General features: G+C 54.4%; 2 protein-coding genes across 7 annotated transcripts in view; one reads left to right on the top strand and one right to left on the bottom strand.

Moving 5' to 3' along the window:
* SLC66A2 (solute carrier family 66 member 2) overlaps window positions 1-7,674 on the top strand; it is a 62,529-nt gene extending 54,855 nt beyond the window's left edge. The window contains exon 6 of one of the 2 annotated variants that reach the window (XM_074022316.1): window positions 6,769-7,674. The gene's annotated coding sequence lies outside the window, so the exon portion shown is untranslated. The remainder of the gene's footprint in view (window positions 1-6,768) is intronic. The other variant, XM_074022315.1, reaches the window with a different exon arrangement.
* The window catches only part of KCNG2 (potassium voltage-gated channel modifier subfamily G member 2), a 111,943-nt gene that overhangs the window by 28,657 nt on the left and 56,148 nt on the right, over window positions 1-27,138 (bottom strand). For 4 of the 5 annotated variants that reach the window (XM_045378261.3, XM_065533578.2, XM_045378262.3 and 1 more), the window contains one exon: window positions 1,659-2,711. The exons of the other annotated variant lie outside the window; for it this stretch is intronic. In XM_045378261.3, coding sequence (XP_045234196.2) covers window positions 1,935-2,711 — 777 coding nt within the window. In that variant the 3' untranslated portion in view covers window positions 1,659-1,934. Of the gene's footprint in view, window positions 1-1,658; window positions 2,712-27,138 lie in introns of those variants that run through there. 5 annotated transcript variants of the gene reach the window in all.

Consider the following 27,138-nt stretch of genomic DNA (forward strand, 5'->3'; position numbering starts at 1 on the left):
GGCTGTGCGTCTTCAGGGTGTGGAGACAGGCAGTTCTTGGGGACCACTCTGGGCCACCGGGTTTTAACAGGAAATGGGGGCAAGGTCTCAACCCCACACTGTGGGAGCCGTGGGGGGTGGGGGCAGCGGTGGAAATAGCTGCGTTTCTCAACTCTCAAGGCACTGCCACCCTGCGATGCCTTCTGACAGTTTTAAGCAACAAAGCACCACGGGGGAAGCAGGAGGCCGAGGACTCCTCCCAGTGAGAGAGAGCAGGTCGTGGGAGCCTGAGAAGTTCACATTCCTCTCACCACATGAGGAAACTGAGGCCTGCCCTGAGCCCCAGCCCTGTGCCCTTCCCAGGGGCCTGAGAGGGTGGCCCACAGGGCACCTGTAGAGGGAAAAGGATGCCCAGGGGCTGGGTGGGCACTTGCTCAGGAGGAAATGTCCCCCCACCCCAATCTCAGCACAAGTGCCCGGCACCCCCATCCTGGTGACCCAGGGTGGCCTCTGGTGGGCCCGGGGCTCCCTGGCCAGACCCTGCAGCCCAAAGTGGGGAGGGGCAGGTCCAAGACTCCCCATCCCCCGACATTCCCCACCTCTGACCTGGCCCTCCGTGGAAGAACGACTTGGGTTTATTTCTGGGGGTCTTCGTGGTGGTCAGCACCTCACCGCACAGGAGGAATTCTTCTGTCTTTGGGGGTCACCAGCAATGCTGGGACAAGCAGCAAGTAGGGGGCACCGGCCTCAGCGCGTGGCCCCTCGGGCTGTCCTCTGCGTGGGCCTCTCAGACCAGTACCAAGCTCTGCTCATTCCTGAGCAAGACCCAAGGCTGTCACTGTGAGAGTGGCCCTCAGTGCAGAGCCAGACCCCAGGCCCACCCGCGCTGTGTGCCTGGCGTCCATGGACCCTCCGTGTCATGGGCACCTGGGGCACCAGCTGACCTGGCTGTTGGGGGAGGCAGGTCTGAGCCCCACGTGGTCCCGGTGGGTTGCTGCAGGTCTGCTATGGAAAAGGACTGGGGCTTGCACTCAGGCACTCACCGGGGCCATGCACATCTCCCCTTTCTCCACACCTGCGTCCCCTACGGACTCCTGCTGTGTAATGGACAGTGGGACCCTCTGGTGAGGCATCCCCCTTCCGCTTCGGGCTGTGGCCATCATGTCTCAAGTTTCCTGGGTGAACTCATCAAAATGAACGCGTGCAGAGCAGCGCGGTGTGGAAATTTCCTTCCTCTCCACCTGCAGAAAGGCCCAGAAGGCGGCCATGGAAGGGTTGCAATGCCACACGCAGACCTTATGCGGAGGGAGTGTCAGGAGGCCCTTGTCACCCTCCCTGAGGTCAAGCCTTGAAGATTCCCCAGGGAGGTGGTGTCGGGGAATGGAGGTTAGAGGTCAGGGCTGGAATCCTCTTCCCTGACCACCAAAAGGGCAGTTACTGGGGCGGCACTGGGGGTGCTGTGAGCGTCGGCTCAAACCTCTGTCCCATCCCTGGGAAGGTGATGTGGCCTTGGGCAGAGGTGGATGCGGAGGGCCTCCTTCCGTAGGGTGCCCATTCTGGGTGCCATGGGGGCCTGGCAAGGGCTGCGCTACCCCTTTCTCCCTGGCCGGAGGCAGGAAAAGTCGGGGGCGGGGGGGGGGGGGGGGGAACGAAGTCATCCACAGTCCGCGTGGAACTTCTGGGACTTACTAAATTTATTTCTATCTAGGTATAAAAAATTAAAAATCCAAAGAAAGAAGCAGGGCAGGACACAGGCCAGTGACTTCGCCCAGCGCTGCCAGGGGAGTCAGGAGGGGCCCCGCCGAGTTCTGGGGCTGCTCACACAGGAGGGCCGAGGACGCGGCCGGCAGGAGCTGCTCCCCAGAGCCAGACGACCCCCGCCCCTCGGCGCGCCTCGGGGGTCCCGACGCTGCAGCTGGAGGGGGCGGGGGATCCCCGTGCGGGCGGTGCAGGCATCAGCGCTCTGCCCGCACCCACAGCGCCTCCGCAGAGTCGGCGGCCTGGCCCGCGCCGTCGGGGCCCTGCGAACTGTCCTCGGTGGCCGTGGCCGAGCGCGTGCTGTCCTCCCGCAGGGCCGGCTCGGGGCTGGTCGCGCGCTGCTGCTGCTCCTTGAGCTCGGAGTAGGAGCGTGAGAAGGTGTGGAAGATGGAGGTGACCGGGAAGGCCATGAGCAGGATGCCGCTGAGGATGCTGCTGAGCGCCACCACCTGCCCGGGCAGGCTGCGCGGAACCATGTCGCCGTAGCCCACGGTGGTCATGGAGATGACGGCCCACCAGTAGCTGGCGGGCACGCTGGAGAAGTCGCGGCGCGCGCCCAGCTCGCGCTCGGCCAGGTGCACCAGCGGCGCGAAGAGCGCCATGGCCACGCACAGGAACAGCAGCAGCAGCCCGAACTCGCGCGCGCAGCGTTGCACGGTCAGGCCCAGCGAGCGCAGCCCCAGCGAGTGGCGCGCCAGGCGCATCACGTAGAGCACGCGCAGCGCGCGCAGCAGCCGCAGCACCAGCCCCGCGCGCTCCAGGAGCTTGGTCCCGCCGGGGCCCGCCGCCAGCCCCAGCAGCAGGGACACGTAGAACGGCAGCAGCGCCAGGATGTCGATGATGTTGAGCGGCGCGCGCAGGAAGGCGCACTTGCTCTCGGCCTGCAGGGAGCGTAGCAGGAACTCGAAGGAGAACCAGGCCACGCACACGGTCTCCAGCACGAACAGGCTGCGGCACTTGGGGGAGCACTCGCCCTGCGGGGAAAGGGGACGTGGGGTTGGGGACGTGGGGTTGGGGGCGCAGGCCTGTTGGAGGGCCGGGGCGCTGCGCCCTTCCTTCCCCAGGACCAGAGGCGTCCCCAGGCCACCCTTCCCGCGCCAACCCACGGAAGCGGGTGCAAGGGATATTGACAAACAGGCCCAGTTCTATTTGGAAAAAAAAAAAAAATGAAAAACCAGCAAGATTTAATGGTGATCACTTCGGGCTTGAGAGCGGATGCCCTTAGCTGACCCAGAAAACTGGTGAAAATAATGTTTAAACCTTTGACCTTTTAAAGCCTTGGGAAATGATCTTAAGAGCAAACAGCAAACAAAGAAACATCTATTTATATGTGAACATTCTGTAAGAAAGAGCATTTGTGGTATCTGTGTCAAGACTGCATCCTCCTCCTCAGCTTGGCCAGGAGGAGACTCCATGTGGAATGGCTGCAGCCAGGGACACAGCCCTCCCACCCCCACCCCACCCACAGCTCCCAGTCAGGGGGCTTCTTCCCCCAGAATGGGCCGACATCACCATCTCACATTCTGCCCTCAGCTCCTGGGGCTAGGTCCTTGGGGAGTCCGGTGGCGGGTGGGGCTCCCTCCTCCTGCCCAGTCCCCACTCTCGTGGATGGGAGGCTGGCTTTGGGCGTCACAGGCGGGAGGCTGGCCTTGGGCGTCACGGGAGGGAGGCTGGCCTTGGGCGTCACAGGAGGGAGGCCGGCCTTGGGCGTCAGGCAAGAGGCCGGCCTTGGGCGTCACGGGCGGGAGGCCGGCCTTGGGCGTCACGGGAGGGAGGCCGGCCTTGGGCGTCACGGGAGGGAGGCCGGCCTTGGGCGTCACGGGCGGGAGGCCGGCCTTGGGCGTCACGGGCGGGAGGCCGGCCTTGGGCGTCATGGGAGGGAGGCCGGCCTTGGGTGTCACGGGAGGGAGGCTGGCCTTGGGTGTCACGGGTGGGAGGCTGGCCTTGGTGTGGCACACTGAGAAGATAGGGCCTGACTGCCCTTGCTGAAGTGATTCCAGGCCAGGAGAGGCCGATGAAGTCTCAGGCTGCTGCCCCCCTTCCCCCCCAATCAAGCTCTCAGCTCCTAGAGAGGGAGGGTTTCATTCACACTGAGGCTTGCCCTTGTCCCCATCCCCCAAATCCGTGGCTCAGAGATTTCTGCCAGGAGGGAGATGCAGGAAGTAATCTCCTCTCAAAGGAACTGACCTCATTTGCAACAGAACATGAAGCTTACACCTAAGGACACTCTCAACACTATCAGAGGTGGAGGTGAAGTGAATTAGCAGATTCATGCGTCTGCTGACCATGTAGCCTAGATGCAGGCTGGCTAGGGTGCTGGGGAATGAGGGGAGAAGACAGCTGGCAGGAGCCCTCCTGGGTCAGAACAACGTCAGGCACTCTCAGAAAGCAATGAGAAGGAGCTGCAATATGATCAGGTTGTAGAGGAATAACAGAGCTCTCAGCTGGCAACTTGGAGTTTTAACTACTGGGTGTGGTCAGTGAGACAGAGGAAGAGGTTGCTCCCCAAACCCTGTCATCCTAGGGTGACTGTGGCACACTGGCGCTGCCCCGACACAGAGACTGTTGCTGGGGAGGAGGAAGGGCGCACGGGCATCACGACAGTAACCCAGCCAGTCACCAAAAGACTAAACCAGTGAGTAACAGGCCCAGGATGGGGACTACCCAAAGGGCTAGAGTATCTTGTCTAAAATGTCTAGTGTCTAACGATGACAAGATGTGTGGAAGAGGAGGAGGGGAAGGAAGGAAGAAAAAGAAAAGGAGAGTATGACTCATACATCAGGAAGAAAGCAGGCAACAAAAACTGCTGTGAGAGTGACCAAATGTCAAATTTAACAGAATGAGATTTCAAAGCAGCCACTATCAGTATGTTCACAAAACTAAAGGAAGCGTAAGTGAAAATGCCACAAATAGAGGCTGTTGGTAAAGAGATGGACATTTAAAAAAATACCCAAATGGAAATTCTGGAATTGGAAAGTGCAATAATTAAAATAAAAAAAATTAAAAATCACTAGAAAAGCTTAACAGTAGGTTTTAACTGGCAGAAAAAAGAATTAGTAAACATGAAGATAGTTTGACAGGAATTATGCTGAAGAACAGAGACAAAAAGAATAAAACACACAGCGCCTCGAGAAGTGCAGGACACCATTATATGCCCCCACGTATGCATAATGGGAATATCCAAGGAGAGGAGAGAAGGGAGAAGAAAAACTATGCAAAGAGATAATGGTGGAAAAAAACCCCTCAATTTATTAAAAACAATAACCTATATATCCAGGAAGCTCAATGAACTCCAAGCAGGATAAACACAGAGACCCACAGATGGACACATCATAATAAACGTAATGAAGGTCAAAGACAAGGAAAAAGTATGGAAGCAGCAAGAGCAAAATGAAGATCACTTACAAAGGAACTTCACAGATAAACAGCTGATTTATCAGCAGAAACACTGCAAGCCAGAAGGCAGTGGAATAGCATATCCAAAGTGCTCAAAGGAAAAAATCCCTGCCAATCAAGAATCCTATATCCAGCAAAGTTACTGTTGAAAAATTAAAGTAAAAAATAAACACTTTCCCAGGTAAACAAAAATTGAGAGAATTCACTGCTTAGCAGACCTGCCTCACAAGAAATACTAAAGAAGGTTCTTCAGGCTGAAAGCAGGTGACCCCAGATGAAAATGTGGATCGACACAAAAAGTGTTAGTAAAGGTTATTATGTAATTAGAAAAGACACTATAAATGCATTTTTTTCTTAATTGATTTGAACAGCAACTGTATAAAAATAAGATGTATATAATGTATTAAACCTGCAGCATATAGAAATGTAATATATATGTAATGTTTGCCAATAAAAGCCCAAAGGAGGTTTGTGGGAGCAGAGGTGTGTGGGAGCAAAGGTGTAATGGTCTAAGGAAATGACACATAGTGAAGCAAAAGCAATAATTGTAACAATGTGTATCACAACAATTGCACCAAAAGGGAGAAAAGCAAATACAGCTATACAGGCGTAACATCTTCATCTCACTGGAATTAAGCACAAACCTGAAGCAGGTTCTGATTATTTATGGTAAACTCCAGAGCAAACACTAAAATAAATAACTAAAAAAACCTTTAAAATATCATTACTGGGCTGGGTGTGGTGGCTCATGCTTGTGATCCCAGCACTTTATGAGGCCAAGGCAGGTGGATCACCTGAGGTCAAGGGGTTCAAGACCAGCCTGGCCAACACGGCAAAACCCTGTCTCTACTAAAAATACAAAAATTACTTGGGTGTGGTGGTGTGCGTCTGTAATTCCAGCTACTTGGGAGGCTGAGTCAGGAGAATCACTTGATCCCAGGAGGCAGAGGCTGCAGTGAGCAGAGATTATACCACTGCACTCCAGTCTGGGCGAGAGACCTCCTCTCTCTCTCTCTCTCTCTATATATATATATATATATATACACACACACACACACACACACATATTTATATGTATATATAAAAAATTAGTGCAATTAAAATGCTCCATAAGAAAATAACCAATGCAAAAGAAAGCAGCTAAGGAAGGATACAGAAACAACATGATCCGTGAGGTGCATGAAACAGAAAATAAGATGTGGCAGACACAGACCCAACTATATCAATCATGACATTAGATATGAATGGAGCGAACAACCCAATCAAAAGCAGAGTGGGTTTTAAAAAATAATTGAACTAAATGTTGTCTACAGGAGACACACTTTAGATTCAAAGACACAAATAGATACAATGTAAAAAGATGGGAAAAGATGTATCATCCAAACAGCAACCACAGGAAAGCTAATAGACAAAGTAGATGTTAAAACAAAAAGTGTTACTCGAGATAATATGTAATGATCAACAGGTCAATCCAGCAAGAAGATAAAACCATTAAAACATATGTACCAATGATACGGCAATAAGTAAATGAAGAAAAAACTGAACAGAAACAGAAATTGAGAAAGAGACATTCCATAATAATAGCTGGAGACTTCATTACCCCTCTTTTTAATTTTAATTTTTATTGTTTTTTAGACGGAGTCTCACTCTGTCACCCGGATGGAGAGCAATGGCATGATCTCGCCTCACTGCAACCTCTGCCTCCCAGGTTCAAGCGATTCTCTTGCCTCAGCCTCCTGAGTGGCTGTGACTACAGGGGCGCACCACTGTGCCCAGCTAATTAATACGGCACTTTCAATAATGGACAGAACTACTATACAGGAGAGCCAAGGAAACAGAAGGCATGAACACCACCATGAGCCGAACGGACCTCACAGACATCAGTAGAACGTGTCACTCAACAACGCAATATACGTTTTTCCGATGTGCACACGGAACAGTCTGCAGAACAGGACATATACCAGCCATAGAACCAACCTCAACACATTTAAAAGGATAGAAATAATACAAGTATAGTCTCCATCCACAGTATTAGAAATTAATGACAAGAAAAAATTGGGAACCTCACAAATATGTGGAAATTAAACATATTCCTAGATAATCAAAGAGGTCAACCAAGAAATCAGAAGGGAGTCAGACTTGGAGATGAGTAAGAATGAAGACAGGACATATCCAGACTTACGTGGGGCAGCTAAAGTAATGCTCAGACGGCCATGCTCAGAGGGCCAGCGCAGCGGCTCATGCCTGTAATCCCAGCGCTTTGGGAGGCCGAGGCGGGAGGATCACTTAAGCTCAGGAGTTGGAGACCTGCCTGGCAACATGGTGAAACCCCATCTCTACAAGATACACAAAATTTAGCTGGGTGTGGTGGTGCACGCCTGCAGTCCCAGCTACTCGAGAGGCTGAGATGGGAGGATCCCCTGAGTCTAAAGGGTTGTGGCTTCAGTGAGCCCTGATGGTGCCACTGCACTCCAGCCTGGGTGACAGAGCGAGACCCTGTCTCAAAAATAAAAATAAAAAATAAAATAAATAAATAAAAAGAAAAAGTAATGCTTAGAGGGAAATTTGTAGCTGTCAATGCCTATAAGAAGAAAGATCTCAAATTAATAAGCTCACACTCCACTCTAAGACAACTGGGAAAACAAAAGTAAATAAAATTTAAAGCAGGCAGGGAAGGAAAATAACAGATGAGAGCACGAACTAATAAAACAGGGAAGACAAAACCCATAGAGAAACCAATGAAACCAAAGGCTGGTTCTTGGAAAAGATCAACAAAATCAACAAATCTTTAGCTCGTTTGAGCAGAAGAAACAGAGAAAATTCCATTTACTAGAATCAGAAATGAAAGTGGAGACGTAACTCTTGCCCTTACAAACGTAAAAAGGGCAATAAAGCAGCACTGTGAATAATCGTGTGCCAACACAATAGATAACTTAGGTAAAATGGATCCATTCACAGAAAAACAAACTACAGAAACAGGAGGAAGAAACAGAGAATCTGCACAGACCCATCACAGTGAAGAGGCTCAGCCAGAAACCCTCCAACTACCCACAAGAAAAGCCCAGGGCCAGATGCTTCACTGAATCCAACCAAACGGTCAAAGGAGAATATCCACAGCCACAGAAAGAATGACGTCTTGTCCTCTGCAGCTGGAGGCCATTATCCCAAGCAAATTAACGCAGGAACAGAAGACGAAATACAGCATGTTTTCGCTTGTAAATGTGAGCTAAACGTCGGGTGCTCATGGACATAAAGATGGCAACAGCAGGCCCTGCGGACTGCCGGGGGGAGCATGAAGGAGCAAAGCCTGGAAAATGTGCCGTTGGGTGCTGTGCTTGGTACCTGGGTGAGAGGACCAATCCTACCCCAAACCTCAGCATCACACAATATACCCAGGTAGCAGACCTGCACACGTGCCTCCTAAATCTAAAATAAAACCTGAGATTATTAAACAAAAAAATAAAATAAAATTTTATTCATAAAAAAGGAATTAATACCAATTCCTCACAAACTATTATGAAAATACAGAAGTGGAGAGAAGGCTTCCCAGGTCATTCTGAGGCCAACATCACCCTGATACAAAAACCAGATGAAGTATCACAAGAAAATCACATATGAATACCGACATTAAAAGATTCAACAGAGTATCAACAAGCTGAATCCGGCAGTGTAGAAAAAGAATCAGACATCAGGACTGAGTGGAATGTATCCCAAGGACGCAAGGCTGGTTTAACATCTGAAAACCCATTAACGTAATACATCATATCAATATTATAGAAAAGAAAAATCACACGATCACGCCACTGATGAAGAAAAAGCTTTCGACAAAATCCAACATCTTTTCATGACAGAAACACTCAACAAACAGGAAACCGCCACAAAAAGGCATCTATAAAAACCCACAGCTAACATCACACGTAGTAACGAAACACTCCGTGCTCCCGTCCGTTCAGGAATGAGATGCTAACGCCTGTTCTTGTCACTTCCAGTGGATTCCGTACTGGATGTTCCGGCCAGGGCGATCAGGCAGGTTAAACAGAATGTGCAGAGACACCTGCTAGGCCAATGACAAGGTCATGTTGGTTCACAAATGACAGGACCTCGTATATAGAAAATCCTTAGGAATCCACTAAAAACACCCATTAAAACTAGTGAGTTCAACACGGTTGTAGAATATGCGACAATAAACAAAAATCAACTATCTCTATACACTCACAATGAACAATTAATGTAATTCTACTCACAACAGCGTCAAAAGGAAGAAATGCATCAGAATAACTAACAAAAAAACAAAAACAACTCATACTCTGATAACTACAAAACACTGCTGAAAGAAATTCTAAATTCTGACCATTCAGTAGGGGAAGAACAGTTTGTTATCAAGCGGTACTGGGGTGCCTTGATGTCCACACACAAAAGAATCCAGCTGAGCGCTTACCTGAACCATACGCAAAAATTAAGAAAAAATGGACCAAACCTCAAAATGTGGGTGCCAAAATTACACAACTCTGAGAAGGAGACATGGGGTAAAATCTTCATGACAAAGGACTGGCCAAGGGCTATGAGATACGGCATCAAAAGCACAAAAAATTGATAAACTGAACTTCATAAAAATTAGAAACATTTGTGCCTCGAAGGACAATAGCAAGAAAGTGAACAGACAACCCACTATGGAAGGAAGTATTTGGAAATCGGATCCTTGATAAGGTACTTGCATCCAGAATAGATAAGGAACTCTTATAGCTCAACAATAAAGACAACCCAAGTTAAAATTGGGCAATGGAGGGCCAGTGCGGTGGCTCATGCTTGTAATCCCAGCACTTTGGGAGGCCAAGGTGGGCAGATCATTTGAGGTCAGGAGTTCGAGACCAGCCTGGGCAACATGGTGAAAATCTGTCTCCATTGAAAACACACAAAAAAAAATAGCCCGGAGTGGTGGTGGACGCCTGTAATCTCAGCTACTCGGGAGGCCAAGGCACAAGGATTGCTTGAACCTGGGAGGAGGAGGTTGCAGTAAGCTGAGATCACCTGGACGACAGAGACTCAAAAAAAAAAAAAAAAAAATGGGCAAAAGGTCTTAACAGACATTCCTCGAAGAAGAGCTCTGAACTTTCAGGAAGGACATGAAAAGATGCTCGACATCACTGGTCATCAGGGAAACGGGAATGAGAACCTCGCTGCGGCTTCATACGGAGGACGCCGCTGTCCCAGCCCCACTGCGGCTTCATACGGAGGACGCCGCTGTCCCAGCCCTACTGCAGCCTCAGGGCCGACCCAGCCCCAGAGCTGGGCTGGGGGCCTTCTCAAGAGTCTGCAGCCTGTCAGCACAGCTGGTAAAAGCCCCGTGAACCGGTCCCAGCACATGCCCCAAACGTGGTCCCCACCCCATGGACAGGGCTGAATCTGGGCCTGGTAGGTGCTCCCCACAGTTTCTTCCACCCCTGACGCCTAGGTCTGGGTGCCCCGTGGCCTCCTCCACCCCCAAGGCCTAGGTCTGGGTGCTCCCTGTGACCTCCTCCACCCCTGAGGCCTAGGTCTGGGTGCTCCCCATGGCCTCCTCCACCCCCAAGGCCTAGGTCTGGGTGCTCCCTGTGACCTCCTCCACCCGAAGCCTAGGTCTGGGGCGTGGGTTTTGTCCTAGCATTTTAAAAACTGTGGTAAAATACACGTAACAAGACACCATCTGAACCGTGTTAAAGGGTGTTAAATGCATTCAGAATGTGTGGCCTTCATCATGTCTCCAAGGCAATTACCCTGTGAGCCCGAGACGGTGGCCCCGTCAGACGTCCGCTCCCCATTCACCTCCCTCTGCAGCCTTCCCTGGCCACCGACCACAGTGAAGTCTTGACCGACATTCAAGGCGGGTGGCTTCTGTGCGGATCCCTGGCTCCAGTCCATTCCGAGCCTCACGGCTGTAGGAACAGTGGGGGAGCCAGTCCCCGGGCCCCGATCTGTGCCCAAGGGAGACCCTGCAAAGCCCCTCCCACCTGGCAGGGTGTCCGGGTGCAGGCGGCTCTCGGGGCAGAGCTCAGGGGCCTTGGCGCTCCGAACCACTGGGGCTGTGAGCCCTCGGGACGCCAGGCTCCAGCATCCATGGTGTGTGACACGGTGTGTGAGCCCCAGGGAGGCTGGATCCAGGTTTGAAACCCTGATGTGCCCAGCCGGGGGGGCATTGGGATTTGGGTGGTTAGAAAGTTCTCAGCTCAGGAGGTGCCCAGGCCGAGTCCTCCCTCCCACATCTGTCTCTGCGTGGCGGTGACCAGGAGGCGGCAAATTCAGGCTGGAGCTCGAGGCCCGTGAACCTTCTGACACCTGCTGAGAAGCGGCACCAGGCATCTCAGCACAGGTCGGCCCCAAGACAGCCTCGTGGCTCTGAGCCCAGCACGTCCTGGAAACAGCCTCGTGGCTTCTGGCCCAGGGCGGCCTCCGCCTCTGCCTCTGCTGTCTCAGCGTTTCCGTCCCCGTGTCCTGTCCCCGTTTCCCCATAGGCATCTCCCTCCTGTCCCCTCCTATCCCTCCCGAATGCCCCCTCTGCATGTCCCTGTCCCCATGTCCCTCTGTGTCCCCACAGGCATCTGCCTCATCTCCCCTCCTGACTGTCCCGTCCCTATGTCCTTGTGACCCTATGTCTCCATGTCCCTGTCCCTGTATCTCTGTCCCCGTGTCCCTCTCTGTGTCCCTGTCCCCGTGTCCCCTCAGGCATCTCTCACATTCCTCCCTATGTCCCTGTCCCCATCCCCATGTCCCTGTCCCCGTGTCCCTGCAAGCATCTCCCTCGTGTCCCCTGTGTGTCCCCGTCCCATGTCCCCTGGCAGGTCGCCAGGTTGCACACCCAGGACTGAAGCCAGGCAGGCTGGCCCCAGGGCACCGTCCTAACCACTGGTCGACGCTGCCTTCCACACGAGCCCTCTGAGGAATCTGCGTCCCTGGCGGGGCTTGGGGACCGGCCCGGCAGGAGCACCTGGGCTGTGTGTCCTGAATGTCCCCCCGCCCACAACGAGGAGGGACCGGGTGCAGCTGCACTCAGGGTCAGAAACCGCCTGGACCGGGTCTGCCCGTGGTTAGAGACCACCTGTGGAGCCACAGGTGGGACAGTCGGCGGGCACGTTTCCGGAACTTTCAACCCAGAAAACAGACCCTGATTGATCAGATTGGATGCATCTGGTCTACTTGGCCAAAAATCAGGTCAGAGAAAAAGTCTATATTCAGCCTGACTCACCCAGTTTTGAGGCCCACACAGCCCCCGCCCTCTAGATTTGTTTGGCTTTTTTGTGCGTTTTAACAGACATTCAGGGTTTTCTGTGGGGTCCCAGGGCCGGCTTCTGCCTGCCTTGGCTGGGCGGGCACCTTCAGACCCTGCCCCGCAGCCCTGGGCTGCTCCACGACGTTCCGTCCTCTGTGCAGGACCCAAGGTCGGGGCTGGGCGGGGGCTGCAGAGCAGGCCCTACTGGCAGCTTCCGCCCTCTGCTGTCGGGGTGGGGTCTGTGGTCTCGGATTCCAGGGCTGGGGACTGTGAGGGGTGTAAGCAGGACCCCAAGAGCTGGGAAAGTGCTTCTATGGGGAGGGAAAGTGGACCCCAAACTCAGAGATCAGTGTGGGCCTCCCAGCCCTGGTGTCAGGACGCTCTGATCATCACAGGTTTCAGGGATGGTGTCTCGGCTGCATCACCGACCCACATGCTGCTGTTTCTATGAACGTGAAAAGCGAGTTTGCTCCCACGTGCAGGAACCTCTGGGTAAACTGCTCCCGAGTTCCTGGGCCCCAGGATGAGCCCCCCTGAGGAACACAGAGCCAGGCGGACCCCTGCCCCCGTGGCTCCCAGATCACGAACCCACGTGTCTGTGCGCCTCAGGCGTGCCCAGTCTCTTTGGAAACCACAAGCATGTCTCAGCTCTAGGTAGAAAACACGAAGCAACGATGAAAGAAATCCCAGAATCTAGAATTCCTGCCCTATGGCCCGGGGAGCTGCCGCACCCAGGCGCAGATCCAGCCCTTCTCCTCTGCCACATCGGGACATCACAGCCTGGCTCTCCCCCAGGGACCCAGTGGCCGGGGCTGCAGCCCACTGGGGGAGCTGAGGAGGGGAACCAGTCAGTCCCTGCCGGGTGGCTGCTCTCACCAGAGGACGGGAACCCAGCAGTGGTGGGGGCTGCAGAGCTGAGGACCTCCTTGAAGGACTGAGAATGGAAGTGTTTGTCATTAGGAGGGACCTAGATGGGGAGAATTCTCTTGGGGGTGCAGGTGTGGGGCCCACAGGCAGGGGCGGGAGGAGGGCTGAGAACAGGGACATGGCATGGGGGAGGGGCATGAGGATGGAGGCCCTGCAGCTTTGGTGCTGTGCTGGGGAGCTGAGCTCTGGCTTCACGCTGGCAGAGAGAGCTCAGCCTGTGCCACCGGAATTGGAGGCGGGAGGCTGGTGGGAGAAGAGGGCCCAGCCTCCGGGAGGCACTGGGAGAAGAAAAGATGGCAGGGCGGGGGTTGGGATAGAAACGTGAGGATGTGGGGACTGACTAGATGGGGGTGAGGGGATGGTCCCCACCCAGGCACACCTGAGTTGGGGGTCAGTGGGCCGGGCTGCGTGGGGTCCTGATGGACATGCCTGTGATGACGCCGGTTAAATGGCAGAAGGCGCTGCAGCCGCCAGGACAGGCCCTGTAAACGGCATCATCCACTACCACCAAAGCGAAAACCAAACCACGCCCGCTGGGAACGCCGTGTGCTCACGGCCTGCGTTTGCTCAGGACACCTGAAAGTGGAACAGCTGGTTTCTCAGACACACAAGCACATCCTCACCTTTGCCAGACAGGCCCCCCTTCAACGTTTACTAGAAGCTGTTGAGTTGCTCCCCAGACAGCCACACACACTCAGCCCCGTCCCCAGCAGACAAGTGTCCCACGGGTCACAGTCACAGCCAGGGTTCTGGGACCCACCGTGGCCCGGGCGGGTGGGGTATAAACTCGTAAAACTCTGTACTGACGTTTTTTAAAAGCCTTCAAAGACCACGCGCACTTTGACCTGGAAGTTCTACTTTGGGGCGTCAATTGTCAGGGAATGTCACAAATGGACCCAAAGATTGATGCAAAAGGACCTGCCGGCTCATCAGAGCTCAGCTTTATGGGAATGCACAAATCAGCGTCCCGGAACCACCGCCACCGCGAAGACGCAGCGCAGAGACGCAGGACAGTTCCCCCAACCCGCAGTTCCCAGCCTCAGCGACAGACCCGGCCCGGCCCCCAACCCCAACCTCACCCCCACCCCCACCCCTGGCTTTCCCAGGTATCCCGCAGGCCATCAGCCTGGCTTCCCGACCTGGCCTCTTCCGCGTCCGGCCTCCGAGCTCACTCGTGCTGTCCCGGGCCCCCACCGCCTGCTGCTTTTCACCGCGGAGCCGGCCCACTGTGGATGCCCCGGGGTGGATCTGGCACCGGCCGTCGCCGTCCGTGTTGGCTGCTTCCAGGCTGGGCTGTGATGAATACAGCGGCTGAACACTCGCTCCGCACGTGACACACGCTGCCCTTCCCGCGGGTACGTCCTGGGCGTGGGGCTGGTGTGCAACGAGTGCAGGTGGCAGGTGTGCCCGGCGTCCACGCTCTGCAGCCGTCTCGCCACGCCAGGGCCTGCAGGGCCTGAGCCGTCCGGCCGCGCACCCTCCTCTGCTGCTGGTTCTTGGATCAGGGCCCTCCCAACGTCCGAGTGACAGCTCCGGCGGCTGAACCTTGTATTTCCCTGGTAACAGTTCAGGCTGTATCTGCCCATAGGCGTGTCCTCTTGGCTGAAGTGTCTGTTCGAAACTTCCATCCCTTTTTAAATCAGGTTTTCTTACAGTTGAGTTTATACAGTTCTGTATATAGTTTAATTACAAGTCTTTGTTAGATATGTGATTTACAGATATTTTCTCCTAGTCTGAGGCTTGTCTTTTCATTCTCTCAGTCTTTTGTGGACAAAAGTCAAAAGAGTGTTTTAAATAGAGATGGGGGCCGGGCGTGGTGGCTCACGCCTGTAATCCCAGCACTTTGGGAGGCCGAGGCGGGCGGATCTCAAGGTCAGGAGATCGAGACCACAGTGAAACCCCGTTTCTACTAAAAATACAAAAAATTAGCCGGGCGAGGTGGCGGCGCCTGTAGTCCCAGCTACTCAGGAGGCTGAGGCAGAAGAATGGCGTGAACTCGGGAGGCGGAGCTTGCAGTGAGCCGAGATTGCGCCACTGCACTCCAGCCTGGGCGACAGAGCGAGACTCTGTCTCAAAAAAAACAAAAAACAAAAAAAAAAACAAAAAAAGCTTTAAAAAAAAAAAATAGAGATGGGGGTCTCGCTGTATTGCCCAGGCTGGTCTTGAACTCCTGGGCTGAAGTCATCCTCCTGCCTCAGCCTCCCAACGTGTCAGGATTACAGGCCTGAGCCCCCTCGCTAGGCCAGAAGTTTTAGACTCTGATGAAGTGCAGCCTATCCGTTTTCATCTTTCACGAATCGCGTATCTGACGCCACGTCTGGGATCTCCTTCCTTACTCTCCGTCAGCAAAGGCCATCTCTATGTTTTCTTGTACAAGTTGTATAGTTTTAAATGTTGTTTTATGTTTAGGTCCACGGTCCATCTCAAGCTGAATTTTTGTATAAAACGTAAGGCATGGGTTGTGTTTTTTAAAAATATGGGAGTCCTGTTGTTGTAGCCCCATTTGCTGACAAGTCTTTCTCCGTGCCCGGCCTTTTCACTTTGCCAAAAGCCGGCTGGCCCCAGTCGTGTGGTTCTACTGCTGGACTGTGTCCATGGCCCCACACTGTCCTCTCCCCACACTGTCCTGCTGTGGCTTCAGAGCAAATCTGGAAAGCAGGCGGTGTGAGTTCCAACTGCTTCCTTTTCAAAATGGTTCCTAGGCCTTTCCATAAAGATGTCAGAATCAGCTTGTAGATATTTGCAGAAAATGGGATTCTGAATAGGATTTCGGTGAATCTGGAGATGGACTATGGGGAGGGTGGACACAGTCATACTGAGTCTTCAACGCATGAGCACCGCAGGCCTTCCATTGATTTCGGTCTTCTTTATCAGTGGTTCTGTAATTCTCAGCACGTAGATGGTGCCTAGACCTAGGCTGTGAGACTTGCATGTAAGCAATTCATGGTTTTTGCTGCTATTAATGAACTTTAAAAATTTTGAATTCCAACTGTTCCCTGCTAGCAACTCACTTAATTTTCTTAAGCTTTTTTGTGGGTTTCTTGAGAGTTTGTACATAGGCAGTACTCTTCTCTTGCTTTCCACTCCTATGCCTTCTACTTTCCTTGCTTCACTGCTCTGTCTAGGACTTCCAGCACGGTGCTGGCTAGGAGTGGGGAGCGGCCATCCTCGGGCTGGTCCCAATCTTAGTGGGAAAACATTTCATCTTTTGCTATGTATGTTGTTAGCAGTAGGTTTTTTTGGTAGATGTTCACTATCAGAATAAGGAAATTCCCTTCTATTCCTACATTGCTGAAAGTGGTGTTTTAAAAATCATGAATGGATACTGAATTTAGTCAAATGCTTTTTCTACATCTGTTGAGATGAACAGCCGGCATTTTTTCTTTGGTGCATTAATACTGTGAATTACACGGGTTGGTTCTGAACACTGAACCAAGCTTGCTTTCCTGAGAAAAACCTCAGTTGGTCGTGATGTGCTGTGCTTTTAATGTCTTCACCAACCGTGATTTACTGATGTTTAGTTGAGGAGTTTCGCATGAGTTCGTGGGAGATACTGGTCTTTCTTTTTTCTTTCCTTGCCCTGTCTCTGGTTTGGTATCAGAGGAGTGTTGGCCTCTTGGAATGAGTTGGGAAGTGATCCCTCCTCTTGTATGTTTCTGGAACAGACCATGTAGAATTGGTGTTATTTATTCCTTAAATTTTTATTAGATTCACCAGTGAAACTATGTGGGCCTGGAATTTTCTTCTTGGAAGGTTTTTTTTTTTTTTTTCTTTTGAGTCGGAGTCTTGCTCTGTGGCCCAGGCTGGAGTGCAGCGGCGCGATCTCAGCTCACTGCAAGCTCCGCCTCCCGGGTTTACGCCATTCTCCTGCCTCAGCCTCCCGAGTAGCTGGGACTACAGGCACCCGCCACCACGCCCGGCTAATTTTCTTGTTCTTTTTAGTAGAGATGGGGTTTCACCATGTTAGCCAGGATGGTCTCGATCTCCTGACCTCGTGATCCACCTGCCTCGGCCTCCCAAAGTGCTGGGATTACAGGCGTGAGCCACCGCGCCCAGCCCCTGGAAGGTTTTAAACTATGAATTTAACTTCTTTAATTAGCATAGGATTATGTTATTTATTTCTTCTTGAGTGAATTTTGGTGACTAAGCATGTTTTTAATTTTTTTTTTTTTGAGACGGAGTCTCGCTCTGTCACCCAGGCTGGAGTGCGGTGGTGCGATCTCGGCTCACTGCAAGCTCCGCCTCCCGGGTTCACGCCATTCTCCTGCCTCAGCCTCCCGAGTAGCTGGGACTACAGGTGCCCGCCACCACACGGCTAATTTTTTGTGTTTCTAGTAGAGATGGGGTTTCACCATGTTAGCCAAGATGATCTCCACCTCCTGACTTCCTGATCCACCCACCTTGGCCTCCCAAAGTGCTGGGATTACAGGCGTGAACCACAGCACCTGGCCTAATTTTTATCAAAGTAATCATACATATAATTTTTAAAAAACTTGATTAACACTAGACAGCTTATAAGAAAAGGCAGTTTCCCATCCTCCACTCTTAAGTCCCAGTGGGAATAATTTTTAAATTTCTGATTATTTCTTCTGACAGTTACTTCCCTACTTCTAAATGCTGAGCTGGCCATTTATTGGCATATTAATGTTCTACATTTCGGTGACTTTGTAGAGTTGAGAATCTGGGTCTTCCACACACCCCACCTTCAACCACTAGAACTGTAACCTCTCTCCTGCAGACATTGTTACATTCCATTTTTGGAGTCCGATAAGTCATGAGCATTTACCGTGTTAAGAAAACGTGAACATGCTCTCTGCTGAGCCGAGTCGTGCTCTACAATTACATTTTTTTCTCATAGGATGTTTTGTTTCTCCTGAAGTTTTATGGTTTCATTCCAGAACTGCTTAGGGCCACCTGCCCACCACCCAGGGGGCCCCTTGCTGTTCTGCCTTTGGTGGGACCTCGTTTCTTCCCTGTCACCATGGAAGCTTTTAGAATATTCTCCGTTCCCTGAAGTTTCAGGACGAGATGCCTCGGCACGTGTGCATTTCCATTCAGCGTAGGGGATTCATGCACCGGTCTCACCGACGGGTCACTCGGTCAGCAGCAACTCTGCAGGCAGACTTTAACCCTTAGCTTCCTAAGTACTGAGAGAAAATACTGACTCATTTTACCAACTATGAATTTGTAACAGTTTGACTTTGAACTGAATTGAGGTTTATTCTTTTCACTCATCTACAGAAAAGGCCTCTTGCAGTCAAATGAAGACAGAAAAGCAGAAGAATATTAAATCTATATCAGGGAACAAACTGTTTCAAAACAGCACAACAGCCCTCTGCCTAGAATGTGCTCGTCTGGAATTATCTGCACGGAAGCAGACGTGTCAACTCGATTTCCTGTTCAGCCTGTGTTAACTCGTTTTGTGCCCTCGTGTCTGAAGAACATCAGCACGGCTTCCCCTCGGCCTTCTGTGCTCTCGCCCTCCCCTGGCTGAAATGAGCCTGGCGGTCCCAGGGCCCCCTGACCACAGCGTATTCTGAGGTTTCCTCTGAGCACGGTGTTCTGTGCCAAACACCATGAGAGGCGTCTGCAAGAAGGGCACGGAGTTGGTGGTCCGGGCCTGGCACGGCTGGTGCCCGAGAGCGAGCCCGTGTGGTCTGCAGGTGCAAGCACTCACGGTGCCAAGGGTGTCGCCGATGATTCACCCGGCTGTGCCAAGAGAGGGGCCAGCCCTGCCCTCAGGGCACCAGCACCACAGACACAGGTGAGCAAGCTGCTGGCAGAGGGCACCACTGCCTGTGGATGCAGAAGAGGGCATCCTTCCCGGGACAGAATGGTTCCAAGTCATGAGTTAGAATTCAATCGGGTTTTCCCACTGCTGTTTCCCGGGAGCCACAGCCGGCACAGCAGTGGCCACGCCCCAGGTGACCCCTCTCCATTAGGCGCTCTGCACCCAGCCCAGCCCCGCCAAATGCCCAAGCAGCCTCCGTGCAACTTTCTGCAGTGCCAGCCCGATCACACCTGCCTGTCAGGGCCTTTCCACAGCGCCAGCCACCACCTTGGAGACCCCAGCTGATGCCTCAAGGACAGAGCACGCCAACCCCAAACCCAGCCTCAGAATGACCTGCAGACAGACAGCTGCCATCTGAATCCACCATGTTTCGGGGAAGCTTGTGCAGTAGGAGAGAATCAATTCTGGGCTGGGCCCCCCGCTTTGCACTTTTCTCTTTGTTCTCCAGAATCCACCGGCTCATCTTCGTACACATTTCTCTAGATTTTAAAGATTATTTTGTGAGAGTCCAAAACACCCGCCAGGAGGCTGACTGACGCGAAGTGTGTGTGTTAATCTGGGAAGTGGCCTCCCCCCTCGGGGCCGGTGTGCCCTGTTCACTCACTTCTACGCCTCCGCTGTTGCCGGGGCTTTTCTCGGTAGACACAGAACCTCTCTTGCTTAGATTATTCCTAGGCCTTTCATATTTTTGTTATTATGGTGACCAGAATAGTTTTTCTATTAAATTTTCTATGACCGATGGCATAGGGGAAGGTGGCTGATTGTGGGGACTACACGGCTTTTCTTCAGTCTGCCCACAAAACGCAGTTCAGAAGCAGAATCCCCACCTCAGCCCGTGATGGGGAAAGGTGGGTGGAGCTGTGAGGGCCGAGAATTCCCGAGGCAGTCAGGAGAGCAGCCCTGCCTGGCCCCTCAACCCCACGCTTGACCTGAGGCTGTAACCGCATCAGCTGTTCCCGCTGGGAGGTTCTGGGGCAGGCGGCTGCCCTCGGGACGTCCTCGTCAAGGCCCTGAAGCTGCCCGAAAACGTGTCTGACTTCAGTGGTCTCTGGGCGTGAGCATGTCACTGACAAGGATGTCCCCTCAGCAGCGAGGCCTGCGCCTCTTACAGGCTGGACCTGGACGCCGCAGCCGCTGCCTTCTTTGGGCTAAATCCCCTCCCGCCGAGTCCCAGGCGCCTCCCGGCCGAGTGCGGCAGCTCAGCGGACACTGTTGCCAGATCGAACCACAGCTGCTCTGCAGCCTCCCCTGCTTTCCTCCCAGACTCCTGTTTTCCACATCGCCAAGTTCAGATGCTGTGAACAGACACTGAGGACACGGGGTGTGCCAGGCTCCCAGGAAAATGCTCCCGTCCAGGGCTCGTGCCCAGACAGCTAGGGCCGGGCTCCCCAACACCCCTTACAGCTGCACACAGGCCAACTGCGGGCCTGGATGTGCTCAGAGGGACGGGTGGCTACCCAGAGGAGCTGGGAAGACTCACCGGAGATGGCTGGAGGGACCGGCGGCAGGAGCAGTGCTGTGCGCCAGCACGGGGAGTGACAGAGGGAACGGGAGTGTAGGGGAGGCCCGGGGAGGTGGGGAGCACACAAAAACCCTTGCAGGGCACAGAACTGAGAAAAAACAACAGCCCGGGAATAAACAAAGTCCACGAAGAAGAAAGGTGAAGTCTCCCAAGTGACACAGACGGACAGGAGGCAGAGAAACGCGGGGTGGAAGAGGGCAGTCCCCAGCAAGGGCCTCAAGCCTGGGACCCAGGCCCAAAGTGAGAACTCGCATTCCTGTTTTCCTGCCCAAGTGCTGCCTTTTCCAAAACCACCCTGGCCCACCGTGCCATCCATCCTGTCCCCAGGCCCCACCGGCAGAGCTGCCTGGCTTCTTCCTAGCAGGTCCCTTTGTGAACCTCCCCACGATTTCTGCACACCGACCACTCCTGCTGTGTCATCAGAGGGGGACAGCGCACGCCGGCTCACGGAGTGGCGGTCCCCACCCCACACACCCTCCCCGCGGCCGCCGCACAGGGACCACACAAGCCTTCGCTTCCCTTGTTTGCAGAAGGAGAGAGACCCCCGCTGTTTGATTCTGTGTGCTGAGCATTGTCCAAAGCAAGGCACATAAACTATTCAAGTTAATCGCAACAGCTTTGAAGAATCTGCATTTGGTGAGGCTCAGAATGGAGAGGATGTTTCAAGCCCTGCCGTTGTCAGAGCCAGAGCTGGACGGGAGCGCGGGTCACACTCAGGGTCTGAGAACTGAGCCAGCCCCCGACTGAGCCTCGTACTGCGGCGAGAAGAGAGACCGGAGACCTGGGAGGGATTTTATGGAAAAAGAATGGGCCGGGCGAGGTGGCTCCACCTGTAATCCCAGCACTTTGGGAGGCCAAGGTGGGTGGATTACCTGAGGTCAGGAGTTCAAGGCCAGCCTGGCCAACATGGTGAAACCCAGTTTCCACTAAAAATACACAAAAATTAGCCGGGCACGGTGGTGGCGCATCTGTAGTCCCAGCTAGTCGGGAGGCTGAGGCAGGAGAATCACTTGAACCCGGGAGGTGGAGACTGCAGTGAACTGAGATTGCGTCATTGCACTCCAGCCTTGGTGACAGAGCGAGACGCTATCTCAAATAAAACAAAAATACTGAAGCTTTGAGGCTTTTATATCAGGGATTTTAGCTTTTTTTTTTTTTTTCCCCAGACTAAAGTGAAAATCCAAAACACAAATCTTCTATGTTTTCCCATCAAATCTGTGCAGGAAGCAGAGCAGCCCTTTATCTTCATCCCCTGCCCAGTGGGTTTCTAGGCCCCGCTGTTTGCAGGTCTCCACGAGCCTCCGCAGGGTCTGATCCCTCGACAGGAGTGCCGAGGGCTGCGAGGGTGGGCGGCTGGCCGCAGGCACAGGACCGCTGCCATCACCGGGCCCTGCCCGCCTCCCAGAGCTCAGCCCAGCGGCATCGTGCGGCCCCAAAGCAGCTGGCCCCGGTGACCCATCTGCTGTGGGTCTTCACTCGGTGCTGGCAGGAGTTTGCTGCCAGTGTCGCAGTGGCAGAGACTGCCGACTGGAACCTGCCTCCCTGGTAAAGGGCAGCCACAGCTTTGCCTAGGCCTGTGGCCTTCGGGTTAGGATGTGCTGCAGACGTCCAGGCCAATGGGATGCAGACGGACGCAGAGGCTCTGCCAAGGCATCACAGGGGGCTGCCTTCCCCACTCTCTTCTGCCCCTGGGTGGAGACTGGTGGTGTGGGAGCCTCCTGGGACGTGGGGCCACCGGCTGGTCCTGCACTGCCCACTCGACGCTGCTGTAAGACGGGGCGCCTGACGTCCACCGAGATCCCCAGGTTTGGATCTGTCGTGGCCCTAACACAGCCCCTGTTATACCACACGGATGGGAAGGGGCCACGGCCCAGTGCAGCTGCCCTAGGGAGCCCCGCTGCCTGCTCTTGTTGAAGAAATCAGCTCTGAATGCACAACCTGCCACCCGGTGCTCAGGTCCAGGACAACTCTGACTGCGGCTGTAGGGACAGGCCACACCCCACGTCCCATCCACGCCCTGCGTCTGTCCTTGCCGTGCAGCCAGTCAGGGCTCCAAGGGTCGCCCACAGGACAGGCTGCAACAGACACGAGCACGTTTGGCGCTGCTGGGAGGTGCGATCTGTCAGCTCGTAAGGCTCAGCCTCACACAGGTGCAGGTGGACACAACGCTCCCGTGGCGGACTCCGGAGGCCTGTGCCTGACGTGAAGGGCTGACCCTCCCCAGCGCAAAGGACTCCTCCTGCCTGGCCACAGGCTGGGACCTTTCTCCTGCCCCAGGCTCGACGGAAACCACAGCTCTTCCTGGTCTCCCGGTGCTGGTCTTTGGGCTGGAACTCAGACCCAGGCTCTGCTGGTCTCCGGCATGCTGACTGCAGCGTGAGGCCTCCAGGACCTGGTGAGCTGACTCCTGCCAATCAGCCGCACCCTTTCATCCCGCACCTCCGGAGAACCCTGATCAGCACAACTCGGCATCCGCAAAGCTCTCGCTCTGCGAGCTGACACGACTCGGTGTCTGTGACGTCTGCCCACGTGCAGAAGAAACTTGGCGACCAGCTTTTAAAGCTGTTGCAAAAATGTTCTCAGTGAATTCAATGCTTCAAATCCCAGTCATGAAATCTATAACTAATTATACTGCTCTTAATTTAATCATGTGAGTTTAAAAGAAAAAATCAATTTACAGAGCCAAAAATCAGCCTGAATGTACAAGGAAGCAATGGATTTTGAAAAACAACCTCCAGCCACAAACCTCCACCAACAGCAGGCAGGCCAGCAGGTGGGTCTCCAGTGGGCGGAGCAGTCTGTCCCGGCCTCCAGCCAGCACGTGGGTGCTCACACCGTCCAGGCCACCCGGCAGCCGCCCAGCGCAGGGGGAGCGTGCAGCTCTGCAGGCACGGAAACTGCCCCCGGCCATCCCTCCAAAGCGCTCCGGATCCTCACAGTGGGCGTCACCAGGCCCCATCCACCGGCAGGAAGCCAACGCGGGTGCCATCCTGACCACGGAGAGCCCACGGGACCCCAAAACCACACCACGTTGTTGCAACCATCATCTAACCTCACCCCAGACACACGTTTCTCAAGAGACACCGCTCCCTGCCGATTATCCCACAGCCATTAGGGCCCACGGCAGCTGAAGCTCGTGATCCTGTCTGTATGTTCACAGGGCACCTTGGGCATGGGGGGCCTCGTCTGGGAGCAGACAGTGGGGAGCAGAGAGGTGGCTCAGCCTCCTCCACACAGCCGTCCACAGCCTAAACTCCCAAAGGCCACAGACTCACTGGAGGTCCCACGAGGGCAATGGGGAGCACAAACGGTGCCCACCCACACGTGGCTGGGGCCCGGAGGTGGGAGGTCCCACCCGGCTGAGCCTCTGACAGCTGGGAACGGGTGGTAACTCCCACTCCAGCTCTGCCCTCAGGCCCGTCTGTGTCCCTACAGCCTGGATTACAACGTCCAAGCCAGGGCCGCAGGCCGTCCCGTGTGGTGGCGGTGGAGGTGTCTGCAGGTCGTGACCACGGGTAACCTCTCCTAGGAAAGACGGCAAGGTTGGGGGTGCAGCGGGGGTGTCTGGGTTTAGGATATACTTTTGGGGGGTCAGAGAATTCAGGATAACTTTTGGGGCCACAGATGTTTAGGATTTGGTTTGTAACCTCTGTGGCCACAGGCAGGATAAACAGTTGAGCAAATCACCCGAACGCCTGGCCACAAAGATCCTGTGGGTTTGGGACAGAACAGATTTTCTCTCCTGGGAAAGGCCCAGCAATGGAGTGAATGATCCCACATGACTTCAGGCAGAGGACGGAGCCTGCTTGGACAGTGCAGGGCGGGCCAGGTGTCCACCTTCCGGTCCCCACGGCCGTCCCAGCACACCTGTGGGCCAGCGCGTCTCCTGTGAGCTCAGACTCAACAACTGCCCCCAGTCCAGGCAGCCCAGAGCCAAGCACACACTGACAAAGCCGGGTTCTCAGGTCTTCAGTGTTGCTGGGGACACACGGGCATGTTTTGCTCATAGATAACCGAGGCTTCCTATTTCTTCAGCACCCGCTGTGTGCAGCAGACCAGGCGTTTCCATGGTCCCCGTGCCAAGCCTTCCCCACACGGAGCTGCTGCCCCTGTGCAGGTCGCAGCCCAGGGCGGGAGATTCAGCGGGGGGCAGGCACTGAAACCAACCAGCGCCCTGGGCTTCCCTCATTCTCTGAGGCATCCAGGAGACCTGGGAGAATGTCCTGGCTGGACTCTGGCTCGGGGTCTCCCCAGTGTCTGTAGAGCTGTGTGTAGGGGTGCTCACGGCTCCGGCACCCCCACCCCTGCACCTGGGACAGCACCGTGCGTGGGAAACGCTGCAGAAGCCGACCCTGCGTGGCGGCCGGACTCAGCCTTCTGTACGTAACCCATCAGACCTCACATTTTGTCAGTAACACCGACTCCTAGTTCTCAAGAACTCGTTTCCTGACAAACGGCACCAAAGCGCCTGCACCCACGTTCCCTCCCGGGAGCACCGAGTCACGGTCCCACTGCCGTCCCTCAGCGGCTGGCTTGGGATGGTCGGCCAGTGACTTGGCTCGTCTGAGGCCTGAGTTGGGCTGGGACTCGCACTGTCCGGGATCCAGCATGTATTTAATTACAAGTCGGGCTGAGCGTTTTTTCATGGGAATCACCAACATTTTATGGTTCCCCACATCTCATCAATCAAGTGGACAGAAGGTGACGTCCTTCGCCAGCCCCTAGCTGGACGCTCGGAGGTGCCCTGGCTTCCGGTTTTGTTACATCACCAACACGTCAATTCTCATGCTTTGAAATATTCTCTTAGGACAGGGGTGAGGACCATCTTTTCTTGGCTGTTCACCCACACAACCGAATCGCTTCCGAAAAAGACCTCGGTCAGCAGTGGCTGCAACGCTCGGACACATGTCACCAGGCCCCACGCGGGGGGCGACTGCTTCTTACCTGCACAAGCGATTTAGGGGCGCGTGCCAGGAGTGTGAAGCGCTGGGTGCCATGGAGCCCAGGATTGTCCCTGAGAGGATCTGGGGTTTTGGGGTGCACAGTAAGGATCAGGGCTGGTGTTCCTGGGGTGGCTTCTGTAGCTGGAGCAGCCCAAACTTCTCCCATTCTCTAACATGACACAAATGAATTTTCCCTCCTGGATATTCAACTGAGGACAGCCAAACACTCAAGCACCTTTTGGAAGCACAGTCAGGACCTGGACCTCATGGGGACGACGGGGGAAGGCAGCCCGGCTGCCAGGCACCCAGATTGCAGGCAGCAACTGACTTCCAAACCTGCATTTAAGTCAAATCCGCACTCGGGCGGCCACACATCCAGACTGAGGGCGGCAGCCGACTTCCAAACCTGCGTCTAAGTCATGTTTGCACTCGGGCCGCAGGCTTGGGTCAGTTCAGCTCCTTGCTGTGCCCTTCAATGACGAGTGTCCCCAAGGCGGGCAGGGCCTCTGCGGTGCTGACGGTGGGTGCTCTGCCCTGTGAGGGGCGGAGGGGCCTCCATGCAGTCCAGGGAGGCCGGTGCCGAGGGGAGGGGTGCCCGACCCCCACCTGGTGGGTGCCCTGCCTCCTGGTGTGGCCGTTGGAAAATGCAGGGAGACCTTTTCAGGGCAACACTCAGCTACGCCCGTTCAGACACAGTCACAGCCCCTTCTCCATGAATCTCACCACTCCAACAACACAAACCCCCAGCCTAGGGCCCAGAGCTCACGGTCCTTCCCCAGACATGACATACACTGGCAAGCTTTCGCCTTCTCTTGTCTCCTCATGTTAACATAGATTAACCCACAAGGTCACACACTTCTGCCCAGGCCTTCTCAGGTTAGTGGGACAGGACGGACAGGGCAGGAAGTCTAAGACAGGGGCAGGAAGATCCACACCCAGATCTCAGCACCCAGATCTCTCAGCACCCAGACCTCTCAGCACCCAGACCTCAGCACCCAGACCTCTCGGTGACCAGACCTCTCGGCGCCCAGACCTCTCAGCACATAGACTTCTCAGCACCCAGACCTCAGCACCCAGGCCTCTCAGAACACAGACCTCTCAGCACCCAGACCTCAGCACCCAGGCCTCTCAGCACCCAGAACTCAGCACACAGACCTCTCGGCGCCCAGACCTCTCAGCACCCAGGCCTCTCAAAACACAGACCTCTCAGCACCCAGGCCTCTCAGCACCCAGGCCTCTCAGCACCCAGAACTCAGCACACAGACCTCTCGGCGCCCAGACCTCTCAGCACACAGACCTCTCAAAACACAGACCTCTCAGCACCCAGAACTCAGTACACAGACCTCTCAGCACAGACTTTTCAGCACCCAGACCTCAGCACCCAGACCTCTCAGCACCCAGACCTCTCGGCGCCCAGACCTCTCAGCACATAGACTTCTCAGCACCAAGACCTCAGCACCCAGACCTCAGCACCCAGGCCTCTCAGAACACAGACCTCTCAGCACCCAGAACTCAGCACCCAGACCTCTCAGTACCCAGACGTCTCAGCACACAGCCCTCGGCACCCAGACCTCGGTTC

This window comes from Macaca fascicularis, chromosome 18 (genome assembly GCF_037993035.2).
Source record: "Macaca fascicularis isolate 582-1 chromosome 18, T2T-MFA8v1.1".
NCBI lineage: Eukaryota > Metazoa > Chordata > Mammalia > Primates > Cercopithecidae > Macaca > Macaca fascicularis.